The sequence below is a fragment of the Strongylocentrotus purpuratus genome, unplaced genomic scaffold (assembly GCF_000002235.5).
Source record: "Strongylocentrotus purpuratus isolate Spur 01 unplaced genomic scaffold, Spur_5.0 spur5_scaffold_4, whole genome shotgun sequence".
NCBI classification, from domain to species: Eukaryota; Metazoa; Echinodermata; class Echinoidea; order Camarodonta; family Strongylocentrotidae; genus Strongylocentrotus; species Strongylocentrotus purpuratus.
In genome coordinates, this window is record NW_022145610.1 from 6450785 (window position 1) to 6469121 (window position 18337).

The following is an 18337-nucleotide window of genomic DNA, read 5'->3' on the forward strand; positions in this document are numbered from 1 at the left end:
CAATGATCGTTATTTGCCTTTAAAAACTAGAACTCAACTGTGTCTGTCACCCCATTAGGTTCAACCATCTACACTTGCATGTGTAACAAGGCTGGAGGCACCGAGGGAGACCTTACTGTCAGCATCATTGACCCCATGGCGGTCTCCAGCCCCTTAGCTCCAAGCTTTGAAGGGCGGGGCTTCTATGTGGCAGCTGGAGGAGGCGTGGCCGAGCATGTCAAGTCCCACATGCAGACTGAGATCCAAGATAAGAGGTTTCAATGTCAGATCGTGGATGTAACGAACGAGATGGGTGTGATCAGCATCCAGGGACCAAAAAGGTGAGAAATTTCTTTGCAATAGCGGATATGTCACGACAGTGGATCATATGATTCGCTGTTCAAGTCCCATAGCACTAATATCCTTTAACAAGACTATGATCTACATATGCCTCTCTCCACCCAGGTGTAAAAGGGTACCTGGTAGGAATTCATTCCTTGAATGCTTTGAGTGCCAGCTGAGGTCAATCCAGTGTAATAATATTACTTCTTAGGCACCTTTAGCATCCCCTACAATAGACATGTGCGTAATGTAAATGTATTTATTAGTTTTATTATCAATATACCACTTCTCAATTGTCATAGCCAAGCAATATTACTCTTACCTACATGTAAGGTGACCCAACATTTGCTCCTGGCTTTATTATGTCAAAGATATAGGGTTAGGGGTATGAATTGGGTTCAATTTAGATAAGGTTTAGGGTTAGTTGTGCACAGGTACATTCTTTTACAGACATATGTTTAGTTATATATGGTATTAAGAGTACCATAAAGCTTTGTTCAGATATGCAGCTGTAAATATTGTTGCGCTAAATAGGTCGAAGGTCATAGGGGTGAATTTCTGAAAATTTAATTTTTAGCCTCATTTTAGCGTTATGTCAAGAACTACACTGTATTTGATGTATGAACTTCAAATTTGGTGCAAGTACATGTATGTATCACCATAGGAAGACAATCTGCTTAACTTCTTCTCTTTTTTTTGGGGGGGGGGGGTAAATAGGTGAAAGGTGAAAGATTTCCAGGTTTACAGTTTTAGCCCTGTTACCACAATGTACATGTATCAAGTACGATTTGAGCCATGAACTATGGTGATGCACACTATTAATACCAATTACTGTGCATCACCATAGCTAGAAACAATTGATCGGATTTAGGGTACAAGAAGGTCAAATGTCAGCAAGTCAATTTGCATGAAATTAAAGGTTTCTTTAACTTGTTATGACCAAGTCAATGACTATTTTTAAGCAATTGATTTAGTATTTTAAAAAGAGCTGTGATAAACGGCTGCAGTTAACTGCGGCATATATGAAGAAGGCTTTAGTTTTTACCATTCAAAACACAACAGGAATTTCTTTAACTTCCTCGTACAACTACATAGATTATACAAAATTATTGATGTTATTTAAATTATGAGATTGCAAATGGAAGCTCTTTGTACAAAAGCATTCTTAAACTTTGTAGTACTAATCATTCATTCATTCATTTATTTTCATTAGTCGTGAACTGCTCCAAGCCCTTGCAACAGACTTTGACTTCAGCAACGAAGCATTCCCTTTCTCATCCCACAAGATCATGACGATAGCGGGTCACCAGGTCCGAGCCATAAGGCTGACCTTTGTAGGGGAGTTAGGATGGGAGCTTCATGTACCCAACGATGCAGCTGTGGACATTTACCAAGCCGTCATGCAAGAGGGCGCCAAACATGGTGTCACTAATGGTGGTTACAGGGCCCTGGATTCTCTCAGCTTGGAAAAGGGTGAGATTTTTATGCCTCCGTTACGAAGTAGCCGGAGGCATTATGTTTTCTGGTTGTCCGTCCGTACGTCCATCCGTACGTCCTATTCTCATGATCGCGTTATCTGAAGAACCGATTGATGGATTCCTGCCAAACTTTGGTCATGTATGTATCTTGCAGAGCCGATGAACTGATTAGATTTTGGGGTCACGAGGTCAAAGGTCAAAGGTCACAGGGCTCATTATGTATGCAAACACAGCTCGTGATCGCGTTATCCGAAGAACCGATTGATGGATTCCTGCCAAACTTTGGTCATGTATGTATCTTGCAGAGCCGATGAACTGAATAGATTTTGGGGTCACAAGGTCAAAGGTCACAGGGCTCATTATGTATGCAAAAACTGCTCATGATCGCGTTATCTCAAGAACCGATTGAAGGATTCCTGCCAAACTTAGGTCATGTATGTTACTTGCGAAGCCGATGAACTGATTAGATTTTGGGGTCATGAGGTCAAGGTCAAAGGTCATGTGGCTCATTATGTATGCAAAAATAGCTTGTGATCGCATTATCATTAGAACAGATTGATGGATTCCTGCCAAACTTAGATCATGTATGCATCTTGCAGAGCCAATGAACTGAGTAGATTCTTTGGTCATGAGGTCAAAGGTCATTGGCTCATTATGTATGCAAAAATAGCTTGTGAACACATTCTCATTAGAACTGACAGATGGATTACTATTTAACTTGGGACATCTTACAGAGCCAATGAACTGAGTAGATGTTAGGGTCATGAGGTCAAAGATCAAAGGGTCATATATGTATATGAGAAATTGCTTGTAATCACAATATTCTGAGAACCTGTTAATGGATTACAATTGAACTTGAATTTGAAAAATTTCTTCTGTTTTGGTTTGTAAATTGCTCTATGACGGAGGCATCATTTCGACTGCGCGCAGTCGAAGTTCCATCTAGTTCTTTCTTTTTTAATTAAGTTTGAAACTGCCTGGTGGAATGCATTGAATCAATATAGGGTTGAAAATTCTGTATCTGGTCATTCTGAGAGTTATATCATAGAAGTGGTTGATCTGTGATTGATTGATAGGGGTGGGAGAGAGGGGCACGTCATAGAAGTGGTTGATTTGTGATTCATTGATAGGGGCGGGAGAGAGGGGCACGTCATAGAAGTGGTTGATTTGTGATTCATTGATAGGGGTGGGAGAGAGGGGCACGTCTTTGATACGGAGCACCAACAAGACAGAGGAAGAAGGTTGACTCAGATATCTCTGACTGCAACTAAAAGAACACCCTTATAGAAAATAGACCAGGCTTAACTTGAAAAGCTGAGTTTCTTTGAAGGAATATGTACATTCTAGAGTATGATGATAATATACCTCTCTATACATTGACATTGGGCCATTTTGATGATATGAAGGTGGACCAAGCATCACATACAAGAGAAATTTGGACACTCAATTTATTTGGAGGGAAGTTAATGATATAATTCTTTATATACCCTACAGGTTACAGGCATTGGCATGGGGACCTCCGTTCTGATGACACCCCTCTGGAAAGTGGACTAGGCTTCACCTGCAAGCTCAAGATGGACACTCCATTCTTGGGGAGGGAGGCTTTGGAAAAACAAAAGGCCGAGGGTCTGAAGAGGAGAATAGCTTGCTTCACCACTGATCCGTAAGTTATAATCAACCTGCTTTATTCACCACCTGTATAGAATGACCATCTACAAACAGGGCTCCCAGTGTCCTGGATAAACCTGGATAAGTCATGGACAGTAATGGAAATTGTGAGGGGAGGCAAAAGGCTATTACAAACAAGAAATAATTGTTATCACTGTGTGGTATTTGTACAAGGCTTGGATACCGCACGCCATTCCAAATAGTACTTATCTGGTCATGATGGGTCATGGAAAGTCATTGAAATTGGTCGTCAAAGTTCTTGAAATTGGTCGTCAAAGTTCTATGGGAGCACTGGTATAATGACTGTCTTGAACATTTGTAATCTTTGACTCATATAAGCTGCCATGAGGACAAATAATTACACATATAACCAAGAAGAACCTCTCCTCAGAATCAATTAATGCACTGATGAGCTGATACAGATTTTTTATTTTATGTTTAGCAGGTATGAAGACAGCTTTTGGAACTTGGTGTTTTCCCAATAATTGACACTGGCTACTTACAGCACATGTACATGTTCCAACATGCACTGCAAGCTCATTTTCATGTGTTGATAAATTCTGCAACCCTTAGGAGATTGTGAAATTTTCAAAAATAAAACCTTCACAAATTTAGGAACTAAACACAGTAATTGATGTGAAAAATAATATTGTTCAAGCCATTATGCTATATGACAATTTTGGTTTAAATAAAATTGTATCGTTTTATTTTGTTTATTTTTATAGATCACTAGCCCTATTAGGTATGGAAGTGTTGCGTCGCAACGGGGAAGTCGTAGGGTATTTTCGTCGGGCCGACCACGCCTTTGCCCTGAACAAGGGTATTGGGTATGGGTATGTACAGAAATCCGACGGCAGCACAGTCACCAATGCCTACTTGAAAGAGGGTGAATACACTGTAGAGAGGATGGGTGAGATCTATCCCGCCAAGATTCACCTCAAAACTCCATTTGATCCAAGCAATGACAGAATTAAAGGCTTTTATGAATAAGGACACTGATCAAATCTACTAGCTAAGGTAGTTAAATTAGCCTTAAGGTTTGTTCAGATATGACGCTGCAAGACCGCTGCTTCAAAAAAATGTTGATGGCGTAAAGTGTAATAGGCTTCACATCTCTGTATCTTATAACACAGGGCACAGTGAATACGTGCAAGTCCTTGTTGCGTAATAGATAATAGATAATAGATGGATGATAATAAATGTTGGACCAGTTATTGCAAGTACAAATAATCTTTAAATTTAACAGTTATTTAAAAAAATATATATATACATAATATACAGAGGTAAAGAGAGAGAGAGAGAGAGAGGAAATTATTATATTGCAATTGTTAACATGAGATCCATAGACTGAAAAATTATACATGCAGGTGTGTCTGTTGTGTGACAAGTAGGGTCAAATTATGTTGAATATAATTATTACATTAAGAATATATCATTAAAGCATTTCATATAAAGTGATGTATAGTGCCCATGAGCATACACAAATTCTCATAATTGTTGAGTTTCCACATTAAATTTTAAATTGGAGTTGAGTTACAATCATGTTATTGCAGCAGAATTATACACGGTGTTATTAAGCATTTGTTTGTATTACGGTACGTATTGTGATCTCATGTAATATGTTTTATTTGCACGGAAACTGAATGCCAAGGCAATGATGATTTGATCCACCTGAGAAATATTTCAGACCTTTAACTCTACCAGTGTTAAACATGAGGACCTGTTTCTTATTTACTTCTTGTTTTATAGTTGGAATTTCTTATCAAACTTGTAAGCGATTATTTTATCAAAACATATCTTATTCAAAATGGTCTCAAATTGCGCATTTTCTTGAGTACCTCTAATTTTCTGTAGAAATACATGTAGATCCTTTCAAGTCTGACTTGAAAGAAAATTTATGTTATATTTGTAAATGATTTGGGAAGAAATGGGTAATACTAATATAGGGAAGAATTTGGATTCTTTGAATTAAAGGAAGATGGTTGTCAGTTTCTATGTGCAGGAGGTCATAATTCACTGACACCAGACTTTGTGGAAGTACCATTAATGGGTGTACAAGTCTCACACATAGCAAACCTGTAGTCGCATCAAGAAATTCCCCCTATACTGTTTTCACACTGGCACAAATTTGCTTAACCCCGAACTATAGGTGGGGTTAAAGGGGGGTCTTAGCCCCACGTATAGTCCGGGGTTAAGCTTATTTCACTCTCTGTTCAGACACATATTTACCAAAGTGGGCTAGCCCCACCTATAGTACGGGTTAGCTGGCCCTGCAAGGAAGCAGGGCTAACCCCGCAATTGCGGTGCCAAGCAAATGAATGAGAACAGAAACAAAAAGTAGTCCGGTACTACGCAATGGAGCGATTGATGAATGTTCACGCTATACAGCTATTACGGGGCTAACAGCATTAATGTTCTTATTCCGGTGTAGGCGCTTAGTACAGGACTAAAAAAGCGTGTGTGAAAAGCCAAAAAAGTTAGTCCAAGGTTAAGGATAGTACGGGGTTAAGCAAAGTATGAGGTTAAGCAAAACAAGTGTGAAAAGTGTACTAGTCTCTCAGAGTCTTCAGGGGGAGGGAAATGTAAGATAATGACTTTATCATGTGGGGAGGGGGGGGGTGGTTGGAAAATGCAGAGCATTACATAATACTGAAGGCTAACCCTGGTGATTATCAACACCCGTTATTTGGTAAATGCCTGAATGGTATGGAATTTCCCACGAGAGCCGACTACTATGTGTCTTCAACAATTTAATGCACGGGATGTAATATATTTGGCATTAAATGCTGTTGGTGGTCATGGAGTATACTGACCAGTAAAGACTTTCATTTTATCATGTTCTTTAATTAATGGAATCCTTAAATTTCTCTGATTATTGATGCTGAGATAGTAATATTAATTTCAATTGCTTGAATTATGGTACTGTATGGCTTTGGGCTATGATAATCATAGCTGCCAACAAGGGAGGAATGATTCCTATTTTATAGCCTTTAAGCTATCAATTTTCTCTTGTGACCTCGCAATAAATACTTTCATAATCAATTTCAACATTCATCACAGCTAGATTCTGGTGTTTTTGTTTTTTACTTTTGTTGGTGTTTTTTTTTACAAGAGTGTATAGCCATTTAAAGGGGAAGTCCACTCCGTTGTCATGTTTTAATTCAAAGCACAAAAAAATTAGATAATTACATGATCGCAACTTACGGAAAAATCTACTTATGGTAAATGAAGTGCTAAATTTTGAAGTTGTAATATATCAAACACAAATTGGCAACTGAATGATTTCCCTCCTAGGCAGCACTCCATTTTTTTCTACTGAGAAAGTGAGAATTGAAAAAAAAAAAATGCTTTCTTCATAGTTATTGATAAATGAGGAATGAATCTACCCAATAGATTGGGTGTGTTAAGACAAGTCGAAAAATGTACAGGAAATGGAAATCAATAAATAAAAAATATGTAGTATAAAACAAAGGATATTACAACATTGCCAATTAGTTTGATCAGTCACAATGTCTTCCTTTATCAGAATTACTTCAAGCTTTCTCTGTGTAACAGGTCAGAATTGAACTGTTTTATAGTGAAACATATATATCTATTTCTAATCAATATCTCCTCAGGAGGAAAGTAAGAAGTTTATATGTTAACAAACTTTTTACTTCAAAGAAGTATGACTCACACATATTCTGAGTAGAAGCTATCAATTTGGCCAAAATATGACATTCCACAGCTATGAGAGAGTTAATGATGTATGGTCACTTGGTCAAAGGTTGGTAACTCGACCCCCCCCCCCCCCCTTCCAGAACACTTGTAATAACTTAGCCAAACAAACCCCTAATTGTATACATCGGATAAGAACCCCCAAAACAAATGATTTCCTGTCTCCCTCCCAATAACGAGACCCTTTCCCAGAACAGGTTATGTGTGGTAGCTATACCACCGTGAGAGGGTTCAATATCGCTATTCATAAGGACCGCTATTCATAAGGTCCGCTTTTCATAATTGGAGAAAAGGGTCATTATTCATAAGGGTCGTTGTTCATAAGGACCGCTATTCATAATCAAAGAAGAGGGTCGGTATTCATAATATTAGAAGAGGGTCACTATTCATAATACGAAATCGGGGTCGTTATTCATAAGGGTCCCTATTCAAAATATTACAAAAGGGTCGGTATTCATAACACAGAAAGAGGGTCGCTATTCATAATGCAAAATGAGGGTCGCTATTCATAATACGAAATGAGGGTCGCTATTCATAATGCAAAATGAGGGTCGCTATTCATAATACGAAATGAGGGTCGCTATTCATAATCGAAAATGAGGGTCGCTATTCATAATACGAAATGAGGGTCGCTAATCATAATGCAAAATGAGGGTTGCTATTCATAAGGGTCATTATTTATAATCGATGAAGAGGGTCGCTATTCATAATAGGAGAAGAGGGTCGCTATTCATAATAGGATTAGGGGGTCGCTATTCATAATAGAAAAAAGGGGTCGCTATTCATAATAGGAGAAGAGGGTCGCTATTCATAATAGTAGAAGAGGGTCGCTATTCATAATAGGAGTAGAGGGTTGCTATTCATAATAGAAGAAGAGGGTCGCTATTCATAATAGGAGTAGAGGGTTGCTATTCATAATACGAAATGAGGGTCGCTATTCGTAACAAGAAATGAGGGTCGCTATTCATAATAGGAGTAAAGCGTTGCTATTCATAATACGAAATGAGGGTCGCTATTCATAATAAGAAATGAGGGTCGCTATTCATAATACGAAATGAGGGTTGCTATTCATAATAGGAGAAGAGGTTCGCTATTCATAATAGGAGAAGAGAGTCGCTATTCATAATAGAAGAAGAGGGTCGCTATTCATAATACGAAATGAGGTTCGCTATTCATAATAGGAGAAGAGGGTCGCTGTTCATAATAGGAGAAGAGCCATTCATAATAGGAGTAGAGGGTTGCTATTCATAATACGAAATGAGGGTCGCTATTCATCATAGGGTCACTATTCATAATAGGAGTAGGGGGTCGCTATTCATAATACGGGATGAGGGTTTTTATTCATAAAATGAAATAGGCCTAAGCAAAATCCAAAATGCTCATAACAAATGGAAATATTGGACGGAGGACACCCCTAAGGCGATACATGGCCCTAAATATTTGTCTTGTTTTTAAGTAGGTTTGAAATTTGTTATTCAATGTTGTAAACATAACTGAGAATTTAAATCAATAACATTTGAATCATGAAACATCCTCAAGCTCACCTCCCCTCCCCCCTCCCCCTCCCCCCCCCCCCCCCACACCCGCCGCCTTCGCCTTTATGATGACGACTCCGGTAGCGGACCTTAATATTTATTTTCGGGGAGGGGGGGGGCTGAGGTGGTTTCCTTATAATATATATGGTCTTGTCACCAAAGTAAACTTTCTTAAGTTTGACTATCAGTTGAGGGGAGGGGGGGGGGTTCGCACAAGGGGGACAAATTACGATAGGATTATGTGTGTTATGTTTCCCTTTTTTGTCACCACTGGAGCGGGGAAAAATATTTTAGCTAGATTAGGGGGATGTATTTTTATATAATTATCAAAGCTTAAAAGAAAATATAGGCCTACTTTTAAAAAAAGACATAATGAAGGGGACGCCACGGTTTGCATAATGCTTTACGGTCGCAAAATCGTATCTTATTTGACTTTAAATCTTGAAAATCTTACTTCCTTACTTATGAGGAGAAAAACAAAATCGTGCAATATTATATATTTACGAAAAGCTTGAATATTGTATATAATCTAACTCTCTACAACCAAGGTCGTCGCTAAGGGGGATGTGGGGTGCGACAACCCCACCTGTCAAGATATTGTCGGTAAAATTGCGCTGCTGTCGGGAAAAATGAGGAAAGGGGGAGGGGGAAAAGGAGAGGGAAAGGGAAAGAAAAGGAAAAGAAAGGAAAGAAAGGAAAGAGAAGAGAAGAAAGAAAGAGAAAAAAGACAAAGACGAAGGAGAGGAAAGAAAGGAAAAGAAGAAAAAAGAAAGAAAAGGAGCAAAAGAAAAAGGGGATTAAAGAGAAAGAGAGAGAGGGTATGTTTGGTGGAGTCGCCACGTCGAGGGAGCAAGAAAGATACGCATAGATAATTTTGTTGCTGTGTCGGGTCCGCTGTGTCGGTATTCTTGCTCGATCTTCGTATACTATATTTATGTAGAAGTTTGAAGTCGGTGAGATGTATTATGTCGGTAATTTTATTTCCCCTACGAAGTGTGACTTTTTATCGGATAAAGAAACATTTTTGAGAATTCAGACAATGATTAAGAGTCGCCCGAATCGTTCGAATCGTCTTCTTTGTCTAATATTTTAATGAAACGTTAAAGCTTCCGCGCTTTAACGGGTTATTTTCGTTTCTTTTTTTTTCTTCATTTTTCGAATGCATTTCATGAACTAATGTAGATGAAATGAAATGAATGAATGTTGATGATGTGGAAGGAAAAAGGAGTTACCTAAAAGTCATTTTGAATATACTGAAATAACTTTCCATCTATCACTGTACGTCCCATATAATGTACACTAAACACTCATTACATGTCGTGGGAAGTTTTTTTTTTTTAAGTAGAGCAGCAAGCCACATTCCCCAATACGCGCATACCTCCTAGTTAATTTCAAACAGCTCATCAATATGTAAGACCTGAATTGACCTCAATGCAAGCAAGCACATGCGTCTTACTAGGTAAACCATCTGCAAGTAAAGCATTATACAATGTACTAGGTCATCATGGAAGTTCTAGAAAACAACAGGGGAGGGATCAAAATAAGCTTTGAAGGGCACTTATACGGGGAAAAATGAATTCAGACAAGGATTAAGAGTAGTGAACGGTACAACTAATCGTCTTCTTTCTCTAATATTTTAATGGAACGTCAAAGCTTCCGCGCTTCGCACGGGAAGGGGGGGGGTGAAAATAATTTCGCTCCTGGCCCCGGATTTATAGGGTTAAATTTGTAGACATTGGGACATTGGCATTAACATATATATATATATATATATATATATGTTAATATATAAATGGTAGCTATTTTTGTCGGTATTCGGTGGCCTCTTCACCCCCCCCCCCCCCCCCTGAAACTGAAAAAGGTCTAGCGACGCCCCTGCCTACAACCCCCTTTTTGTCGCTTCCATCCTTTGCTGAAGGTAAGGGACATGATAGATCAACCCCTTGATGGCAACACTGCTACCCCCAACCGCACCCCCCCCCCCCCCGTGAAACACAAACAGTCTACGCCATCTATGAACTAATTGGATAGCGACTCTCCTTCCTTATTATGAACAGCGAACCTCTAGTCCTATGATGAATAGCGACCATCATTTCCTATTATGAATAGCGACCCTCATTCCGTATTATGAATAGCGACCCTCTTCTCCTATTATCAATAGCGACCCTCATTTCGTATTATGAATAGCGACCCTCTTCTCCTATTATGAATAGCGACCCTCTTCTTCTATTATGAATAGCAACCCTCTACTCCTATTATGAATAGCGACCCTCTTCTACTATTATGAATAGCGACCCTCTTCTCCTATTATGAATAGCGACAGTCATTTCGTATTATGAATAGCGACCCTCTTCTCCTATTATGAATAGCGACCCTCTCCTCCTATTATGAATAGCGACCCTCTTCTCCTATCATGAATAGCGACCTTCTTCTCCTATTATGAATAGCGACCCTCTTCTCCTATTATGAATAGCGACCCTCTTCTCCTATTATGAATAGCGAACCTCATTTCGTATTATGAATAGCGATCCTCTTTTCCTATTATGAATAGCGACCCTCTTCTCCTATTATGAATAGCGAGCCTCTTCTCCTATTATGAATAGCGACCCTCGTTTCGTATTATGAATAGCGACCCTCTTCCCGTGTTATGAATCGCGACCCTTATAAGTAATGAACCTTATTTCGTATTATGAATAGCGACCCTCTCGTCGTATTATGAATAGCGACCCTGATTTCATATTATGAATAGCGGTCCTTATGATTAATGACCCTTAATGTGAATTATGAATAGCGACCCTCATCTCACGTTATGAATAGCGGTCCTTATGATTAACGAACCTTATTTCTTTATGAATAGTGACCCTCTTTTGCCATTATGAATAGTGGACCAGGAAGTACGGGAATTTACACGTTATGAATAACGGTCCTTATGAATAGCCGACCTTATGAATAGCGGTCCTTATGAATAGCGAATAGACCCCCGTGAGAGTGTAGCTGTTATAAAAGAAGGCAGAGGTATTTGTCAGATTCACTCCTGTACTGCACCCCATCCATGGAGCAGGCAGGGAGGTCGACTCTGCAAGCTTTTGGTGTTACATGTCATTATATTAGGTAAGAAGATTACCCTTTTGTCAAGTTGATAATTATTAAGATAATTAGTATTTTTGTAGATGTATTCTGATGTATGAATTAATATGCATTCTGTAAGGTGTGGCATATATCTGTTTAATCATCAGTAGGTTGATTTCGTTAGTGAGTTAAGCACTAGATTAAGATTTGGTAATAGTAATTTGAGATGATTTGAATATATGTTGTCTGTTATATAAGTTGTAATCTTTAGGAGTTTTAGTTATATAATGTGTTGTTGAGATTAACTCTGGATAATCGTATTTTGCAAGACAGTTGTAATTTCAAGTAATGTTTTAAGAGTTAACAGTTAGCGGATATAGTCTGAACCTTCTTCAGTTTTCTGTTGTATATCTGTAGGGTATAATTCACAATGATTTGTATTAATTATTATTCCTCTAGGTATTGACAATCAAGATGTAAGAAGCGGGTACAATGAGAGGAAACAGTCCTCTAGGCCAGATTGCTAGGGTGAGTGGGTTATCATATTCAATGTATAAACCACTAATTCAACGTAGTTTTAATTGGGAATTATGTTTGATTGTTTGACAAAGTTCACTTGATGGTTGTATTCATTTATTTGTTGGGAAAGTTATCCATTAAGATGGAAGAACTTTATTGATTAGATACTTGTTATTTTCATGCGATATTGATTAAGTTTTAATGAATGTAATATAAACAACATGTTTATCATTTATTATCATGAGTCGGCTTGACGTCATATTGTTGGAATGCGTATCTTAGAGTCATTAACAAATATTATGTTTATCACTATTATGTGTGTTTTTCAAACATGTCCACATTTCTATTTAATTGTTTTAACTTTGTTTATTTGTCCAGGCTTTGGCTTAGTTTACTTTGCACCTGAAATAAAAAGAACCGCAACACAACGAATGGTGTGATGAGTATTTTCTACCAGTTTCTGCGTGTGATCGGCGTGTTACATCTGATTATACTAATAATTTATAAGCTTTTATTTTAACCAACTTGATGCGAGGTGGACTTCCCCTTAGTGGTCTTCAGTTTCCAAAAGATGTAGCTAATTTGATAGTGGGGTGACCTACATGTAATATACCCTGCATCACCCAAACCCTCGGAGTATCAGTAGATAATTCACCCTTGCAAGTTGTACTTGGTACTTGGTTGGGTAATCCCTTTGGCAGCTCACTCAGGAAGCTATACTGGGATGGTAGGTGAGGCAAGTGACTACAAGGAGTGGCATGAATTGCTGGAATGGTGTGTGGACAAAGCACTTGTCAATTTACAGTAAACTATGCTAAGTCCAGTGCAAGTAAAAACCAAGCTAGTAAGCTTATATGATGTGAGAACCAACGGGGGGCTGCATCATTCTGATGGAGGGTAGAGCAGCCTCCTTGAAGTTGGTTATTCCTGTTGCATTGACTGCTGAGCCTGGCAGATGGTTCCAGATCCTTATTGCTCTTGGGTAGTATGAGAACTTGAAGGAGTCGATAGTTGCAACAGGAATTACATACTTCAGGTTGTGGCCATGTCTTCCGAAGTATGTAGCAGGGATAACAATAGTTGGTGCAGGTATGGAGACAAGTCGGTGATGGATCTTGTAGAGAAGGGTGCATTGGTCGAGGATTCGACGTGTGTGAAGCGTGTCCCACCCTAGAGCTGCCACAAGAGCTGATGGTGATGTGGTGTATCTGTAGTCACGGTACACAAAGCGAGCCGCTGTTCTTTGTACTTGCTCTAGCATTTTTGTGACCGTGACGCTGTGTGGGTTCCAAGCCTCCGAGGCATACTCCAATTGGGGGCGCACTAAGGCTGTGTAGGCCCTGGACTTTACATCCCTGGTACAGGGTGAGAGAGTCCTGCGAAGAAGACCTAGGGTACGGCTTGCTTTATGCCGGATGGTTTGGCAGTGCTTGTTCCAACGGAGATCAGCAGTAACCGTTACTCCAAGGTACTTGTACTCTTTCACTCTCGGAATCAGTCCATTTGACAGGTGGTATTCTCGGATGCTGGGAGTACGCTTCCGTGTGATGGTGAGGATAGCGCACTTTTTCACGTTGAAGTCCATCATCCAGTTTGAAGACCACCTGGACAGCTGTTGGAGATCGTCCTTTAGGATTTGATGGTCCTCAGGGCATCGAATCTCACGATAGAGGGTGCTGTCATCTGCGAAGAGACGCATTGTGGACTGGATGTTGTCTTGGATATCGTTGATATACAACAGGAAGAGGGTAGGGCCGATGACGGATCCCTGGGGGACTCCAGATGTTACATCCCTCCATGTTGATTTGGATCCATCAACTACGACTGCCTGTTGTCTATCAGTGAGGAGAGACATTATCCACTGGAGTGAGTCACCACTTATTCCATAGTACTGAAGTTTGGTTGACAGGAGAAGGTGTGGTACTCGATCAAATGCCTTTCTTGAAGTCCAAGAAGATTATATCAGCTTGGCTACGCTGCTGTAGGATGGAGGACCAGTCGTGGACGGCTGTTGTCAATTGAGTGGTTGTTGACAACCCTCGTCGGAAGCCATGCTGTGCATCAGTGAGGATATTATTCACTGCAACATGCTTCGACACATGGCTCAGGATGATATGTTCCATGACTTTGCAGCAAACGCAGGTAAGTGAGATCGGTCTGTAGTTGGAGGGGTCACACTTTTCTCCCGACTTGTGAATAGGGGTAACCAGTGCTTGTTTCCATTGGGCTGGAACGATGCCACTGTTGTAGCTTTGTTGAAACAGGAAGGACAGTGGAGAAGCAATCTCGCGAGCTACCAACTTTAGGAGCTTGGGTGGAAGTTCATCAGGTCCGCTGGCCTTTGAAGGGTCCAGTTGTTGGAGGCGTTTCTCGACACCGGTCCTGTGAACATGCAGGTGACCAATAGTTGGAAAAGGAGAAGGTCCTTTCTGTACAAGAGGTTGGAGCTGGTGAGGAGTAAAGACAGACTGGAAGTAGTCGTTCAGTGTCTCTGCCTTGTCTAATGCTGAGGCGCATAGTTTAGATGGAGTACGCAAGGTAGGAATACCAATGTTTTCAGAACGACATGTCTTGATGTAAGACCAGAAAGACTTTGGGTTGTCCTTAAGGCTTGCCCCGATGATGTTGTTGACGTACTCACAACGTGCTCTGTGCACATTCTTGGCAACTTGGTTCCTGAATTGTCGGTAGGCTGTCCAAGCTGTGGAGCAAGACTGGCTGTGTGCCTTCTTGAATAGGCTATCTCTCTTCCTCATCTGGCGTTTCAAAGGAGGAGTAATCCAAGGAAGATGTTTCCTTCCTTTGCTCATTTTGGAAGGAATAAGCTCAGACAAACACGTACTGTTCAAGAAGTTGACAATGATGGACCAGTTTGTCTCCACTGATCTTCTTTCTGGATCTGATTGGAGGAATTCCGTCGCAAATTCGGCTGCTGCATCTCTCAGTTGCTGTTCGTCAGCTTTGTGGAACTGGTAGATCTTCCTCAGGGGCTTGACAGAGATCTTTGGATTTGCAGCAAGAGTAAAAGTGACGATGTTGTGGTCTGATATCCCAGACTTTACGCACACATTCTCAACCAGGGCGGGATTTGACGTCACAACTAGATCCAGGATGTTGTTGGATGAAGGTCGGGTGACTTCCCTGACTGTTTGAGACAAGGAGTTGTACAAAAGGATATCCAACAGCTTCTGGTGACAAGTATAAGTGGCTGGCTTTGTAGTCGACTGGTCATCCCAGTTGATGTCTGGGTGATTAAAGTCGCCGGCTATCAAGATGTTAGGGTGGCTGCGCCGGTGCCTTGTCATAATCTTGGACAATGACTGGTGCAAGCCTTCAAGACCTTGTTGTCTGTTGTTGGGGGGGGGGGCAGTAGTAGCTACCAATATACAGTGGCTTGGCATTTGCAAGTTGCACGTTGCACCACTGTATCTCACAGTCTGAGTCAAACTCTGGACATTCAGTGACAATTAGCGTGTCGATGATTGCTATGAAAACACCACCTCCATGGATGTTTCTGTCCTTACGGTAGATTGAGTAATTGCTTGGGAAGATTGAGTATGATGATAAGCTGTCATCCAGTTTTGATTCACAACCAAAAACAAAATCAGGAGTGTGGTGAGCAATAGCTGCATGGAAGCTTGATTTTTTAGCATTCCCCTTAAGACCATTGCAGTTTACAACCATCACTTTAAATGCCTTTTTGCGATTTCTTGATGGAGGGTGAAATCGTGGTTGACGACGTCCCCCAGGGCTCGATGTAGGCGTAGAGGTTAGAGGGTTGATGGAGGGAAGGATTTCTTCATTACTAATGTGATATTGGTGTCCCATTTTTACCTTACCTTTTCTCATTTTGACTCGAATCCTGTTTTATATCTGACCCAGTCTTTGTGTGCGAGCTCCTGATTAAGTGTTTCGGGTTTTGAAGTACCAGCATCCCGACATTGACATTCTTGTTTGTTTTAGTAACTATCTTTTAGAACCCAACATTTTAAAAAAGGACCTAATTTTTTGGTTATAAATTTTGATTTGTTATACACATATGCAAAGTTTAAACCGATAAATTATTTAAAGAATACCAGTCCAACAGTTCTGATGGAGATGAGTAACCACCACTACATGAATCCAACATATAGGAAAAACTGGTCACCTTGACTGTGCGGAAATATGTACATATTAAAGCACACTTGCAGGGCCTGCATTTTCTTCTTCTAAATTCAGAATGTTTTTCTTTGTAATTATCTTGTTTTTCTAAATTCTGAATGATTTAAAAACCTGCAAAAAGTTTTACAAATATATTTAGTGATTCAAACAAACAATACACACTTCCTTATGCTGTTGCTGATGAAACAAATTTTTCTTGCAACTTATTACCATGAATTAGTTGAAAATCACCAATTTACATTATCCCATATCCCATAAACACCTTTATGACCGAGAGTTAATCACCATGACTTTTGAATTCATTCTTGTAAATTTTGATTATGAACACTACAAAAAGAAAAATGATATCAGTCATAAAAACAAATAGAAGCACAAAGCAGAAATGAATGTTCATAATAGAAGTAGATCTATAATATATTATTTTTTATTTAATGCATGCAGTATTTTTCAAGATAATATTACAACAAACTTTAAAAGTAGACAATTGGTATTCCATAGTACATCGTAATGATGATAATATAACTTTAACACTTTTAACAGTCTGGAACTCTAGATTGTACCTATCTTTTGCTATATCCAACTTAACTACAATGAACTATGCTTCCTTCAGACCTAAATCATTTATATCATACATGTACATGTTTCAAATCTGGTTAGCGACACTATATGCTGATTTGATCACAATGCTATTCAATAGCTACTGTATTGTAAATGCATGTTAATCATGACTGTCATAATAGACCGGTTTCCTATAACAAATTCAAATGTTATGCTTTTTTTAAAAACAAAGGTTGTTCTTGACAACCTGAAAGTTTGCCAGAGGCTTGTCAAACATAGCAACAAGTAATATATGCAGACTGGATTCTCAGTATTGTAAATCATTTATCAATAACGGGTTATGGAATACCTCATCACTAGGTCCCCAGGGAAAAAAACATCCCTGATAAATTTGAATATGTTAGTAAACCGGTCTGTTCATGATACACATCATAGCGCACTGAAGTGAGTCGTCTATGTTGTGTATGTGTATGGTTACATTTCACACATCATAGCGCACTGAAGTGAGTCGTCTATGTTGTGTATGTGTATGGTTACATTTCACACATCATAGCGCACTGAAGTGAGTCGTCTATGTTGTGTATGTGTATGGTTACATTTCACACATCATAGCGCACTGAAGTGAGTCGTCTATGTTGTGTATGTGTATGGTTACATTTCACACATCATAGCGCACTGAAGTGAGTCGTCTATGTTGTGACGGAATGCATAATATAAATTTACCATTTTTACCAGTAAACAAAATGGCATTACAAGTTGCATTTTTTTAACATTATGTCTGTTCTGTCATTGATAAGGATGCACATAATTATACAGTATCAAAGTGACATTATTCTTTAAAGCCCCACTGCACTACTTGTAGCTACTTGTGCCTAACAGCCAACATGATGCCCTTTTTCTTATGTTAATTGAGAGCTGATTTGATGAGGTAACCACCTGCCAGTGACCTTGCAGGGAGGTATAATCCCTCCATGCCAAACTAGTGCAGACGGATTTAAATGAGTCAAAACATGACAATTAAAAAAATAATGATTAGTCTTTAGATATATATCACATAATGAATTGCACATTCAACATCAAACAAATAATGGATTCACTAACAGCACTTCTCATTTAAACATGTTCATATAATGCACGAATAATCTTTGAAGTCTATATGTATTGTTATAGATAACATTATCAGAGTCAATTGAACATAACACACATTTTTAGTTGTTGTTTTTTCTACCAAACCAGGTAGTAGCAGACAGGGCATTGAACAAACAATTACAAAATTGAACCACTGAATTAAAACTCAACACATGCTGGATT

General features: G+C 39.3%; 1 protein-coding gene and 1 long non-coding RNA gene across 3 annotated transcripts in view; both read left to right on the forward strand.

Moving 5' to 3' along the window:
- The window catches only part of LOC576973 (sarcosine dehydrogenase, mitochondrial), a 35148-nt gene extending 28624 nt beyond the window's left edge, over positions 1–6524 (forward strand). For both annotated transcript variants that reach the window (XM_030997620.1, XM_030997621.1), the window contains 4 exons: positions 59–320; positions 1535–1794; positions 3294–3462; positions 4193–6524. In XM_030997620.1, the coding sequence (XP_030853480.1) occupies positions 59–320; positions 1535–1794; positions 3294–3462; positions 4193–4457 (956 nt within the window). In that variant the 3' untranslated portion in view covers positions 4458–6524. The remainder of the gene's footprint in view (positions 1–58; positions 321–1534; positions 1795–3293; positions 3463–4192) is intronic.
- A 5107-nt stretch (positions 6525–11631) lies between these two features.
- On the forward strand, positions 11632–12790 carry LOC115929177. Its single transcript, XR_004066360.1, has 2 exons — positions 11632–11830; positions 12248–12790. It is a non-coding gene; the product is annotated as an uncharacterized LOC115929177 (long non-coding RNA).
- The last annotated feature ends 5547 nt before the right edge of the window (positions 12791–18337 follow it).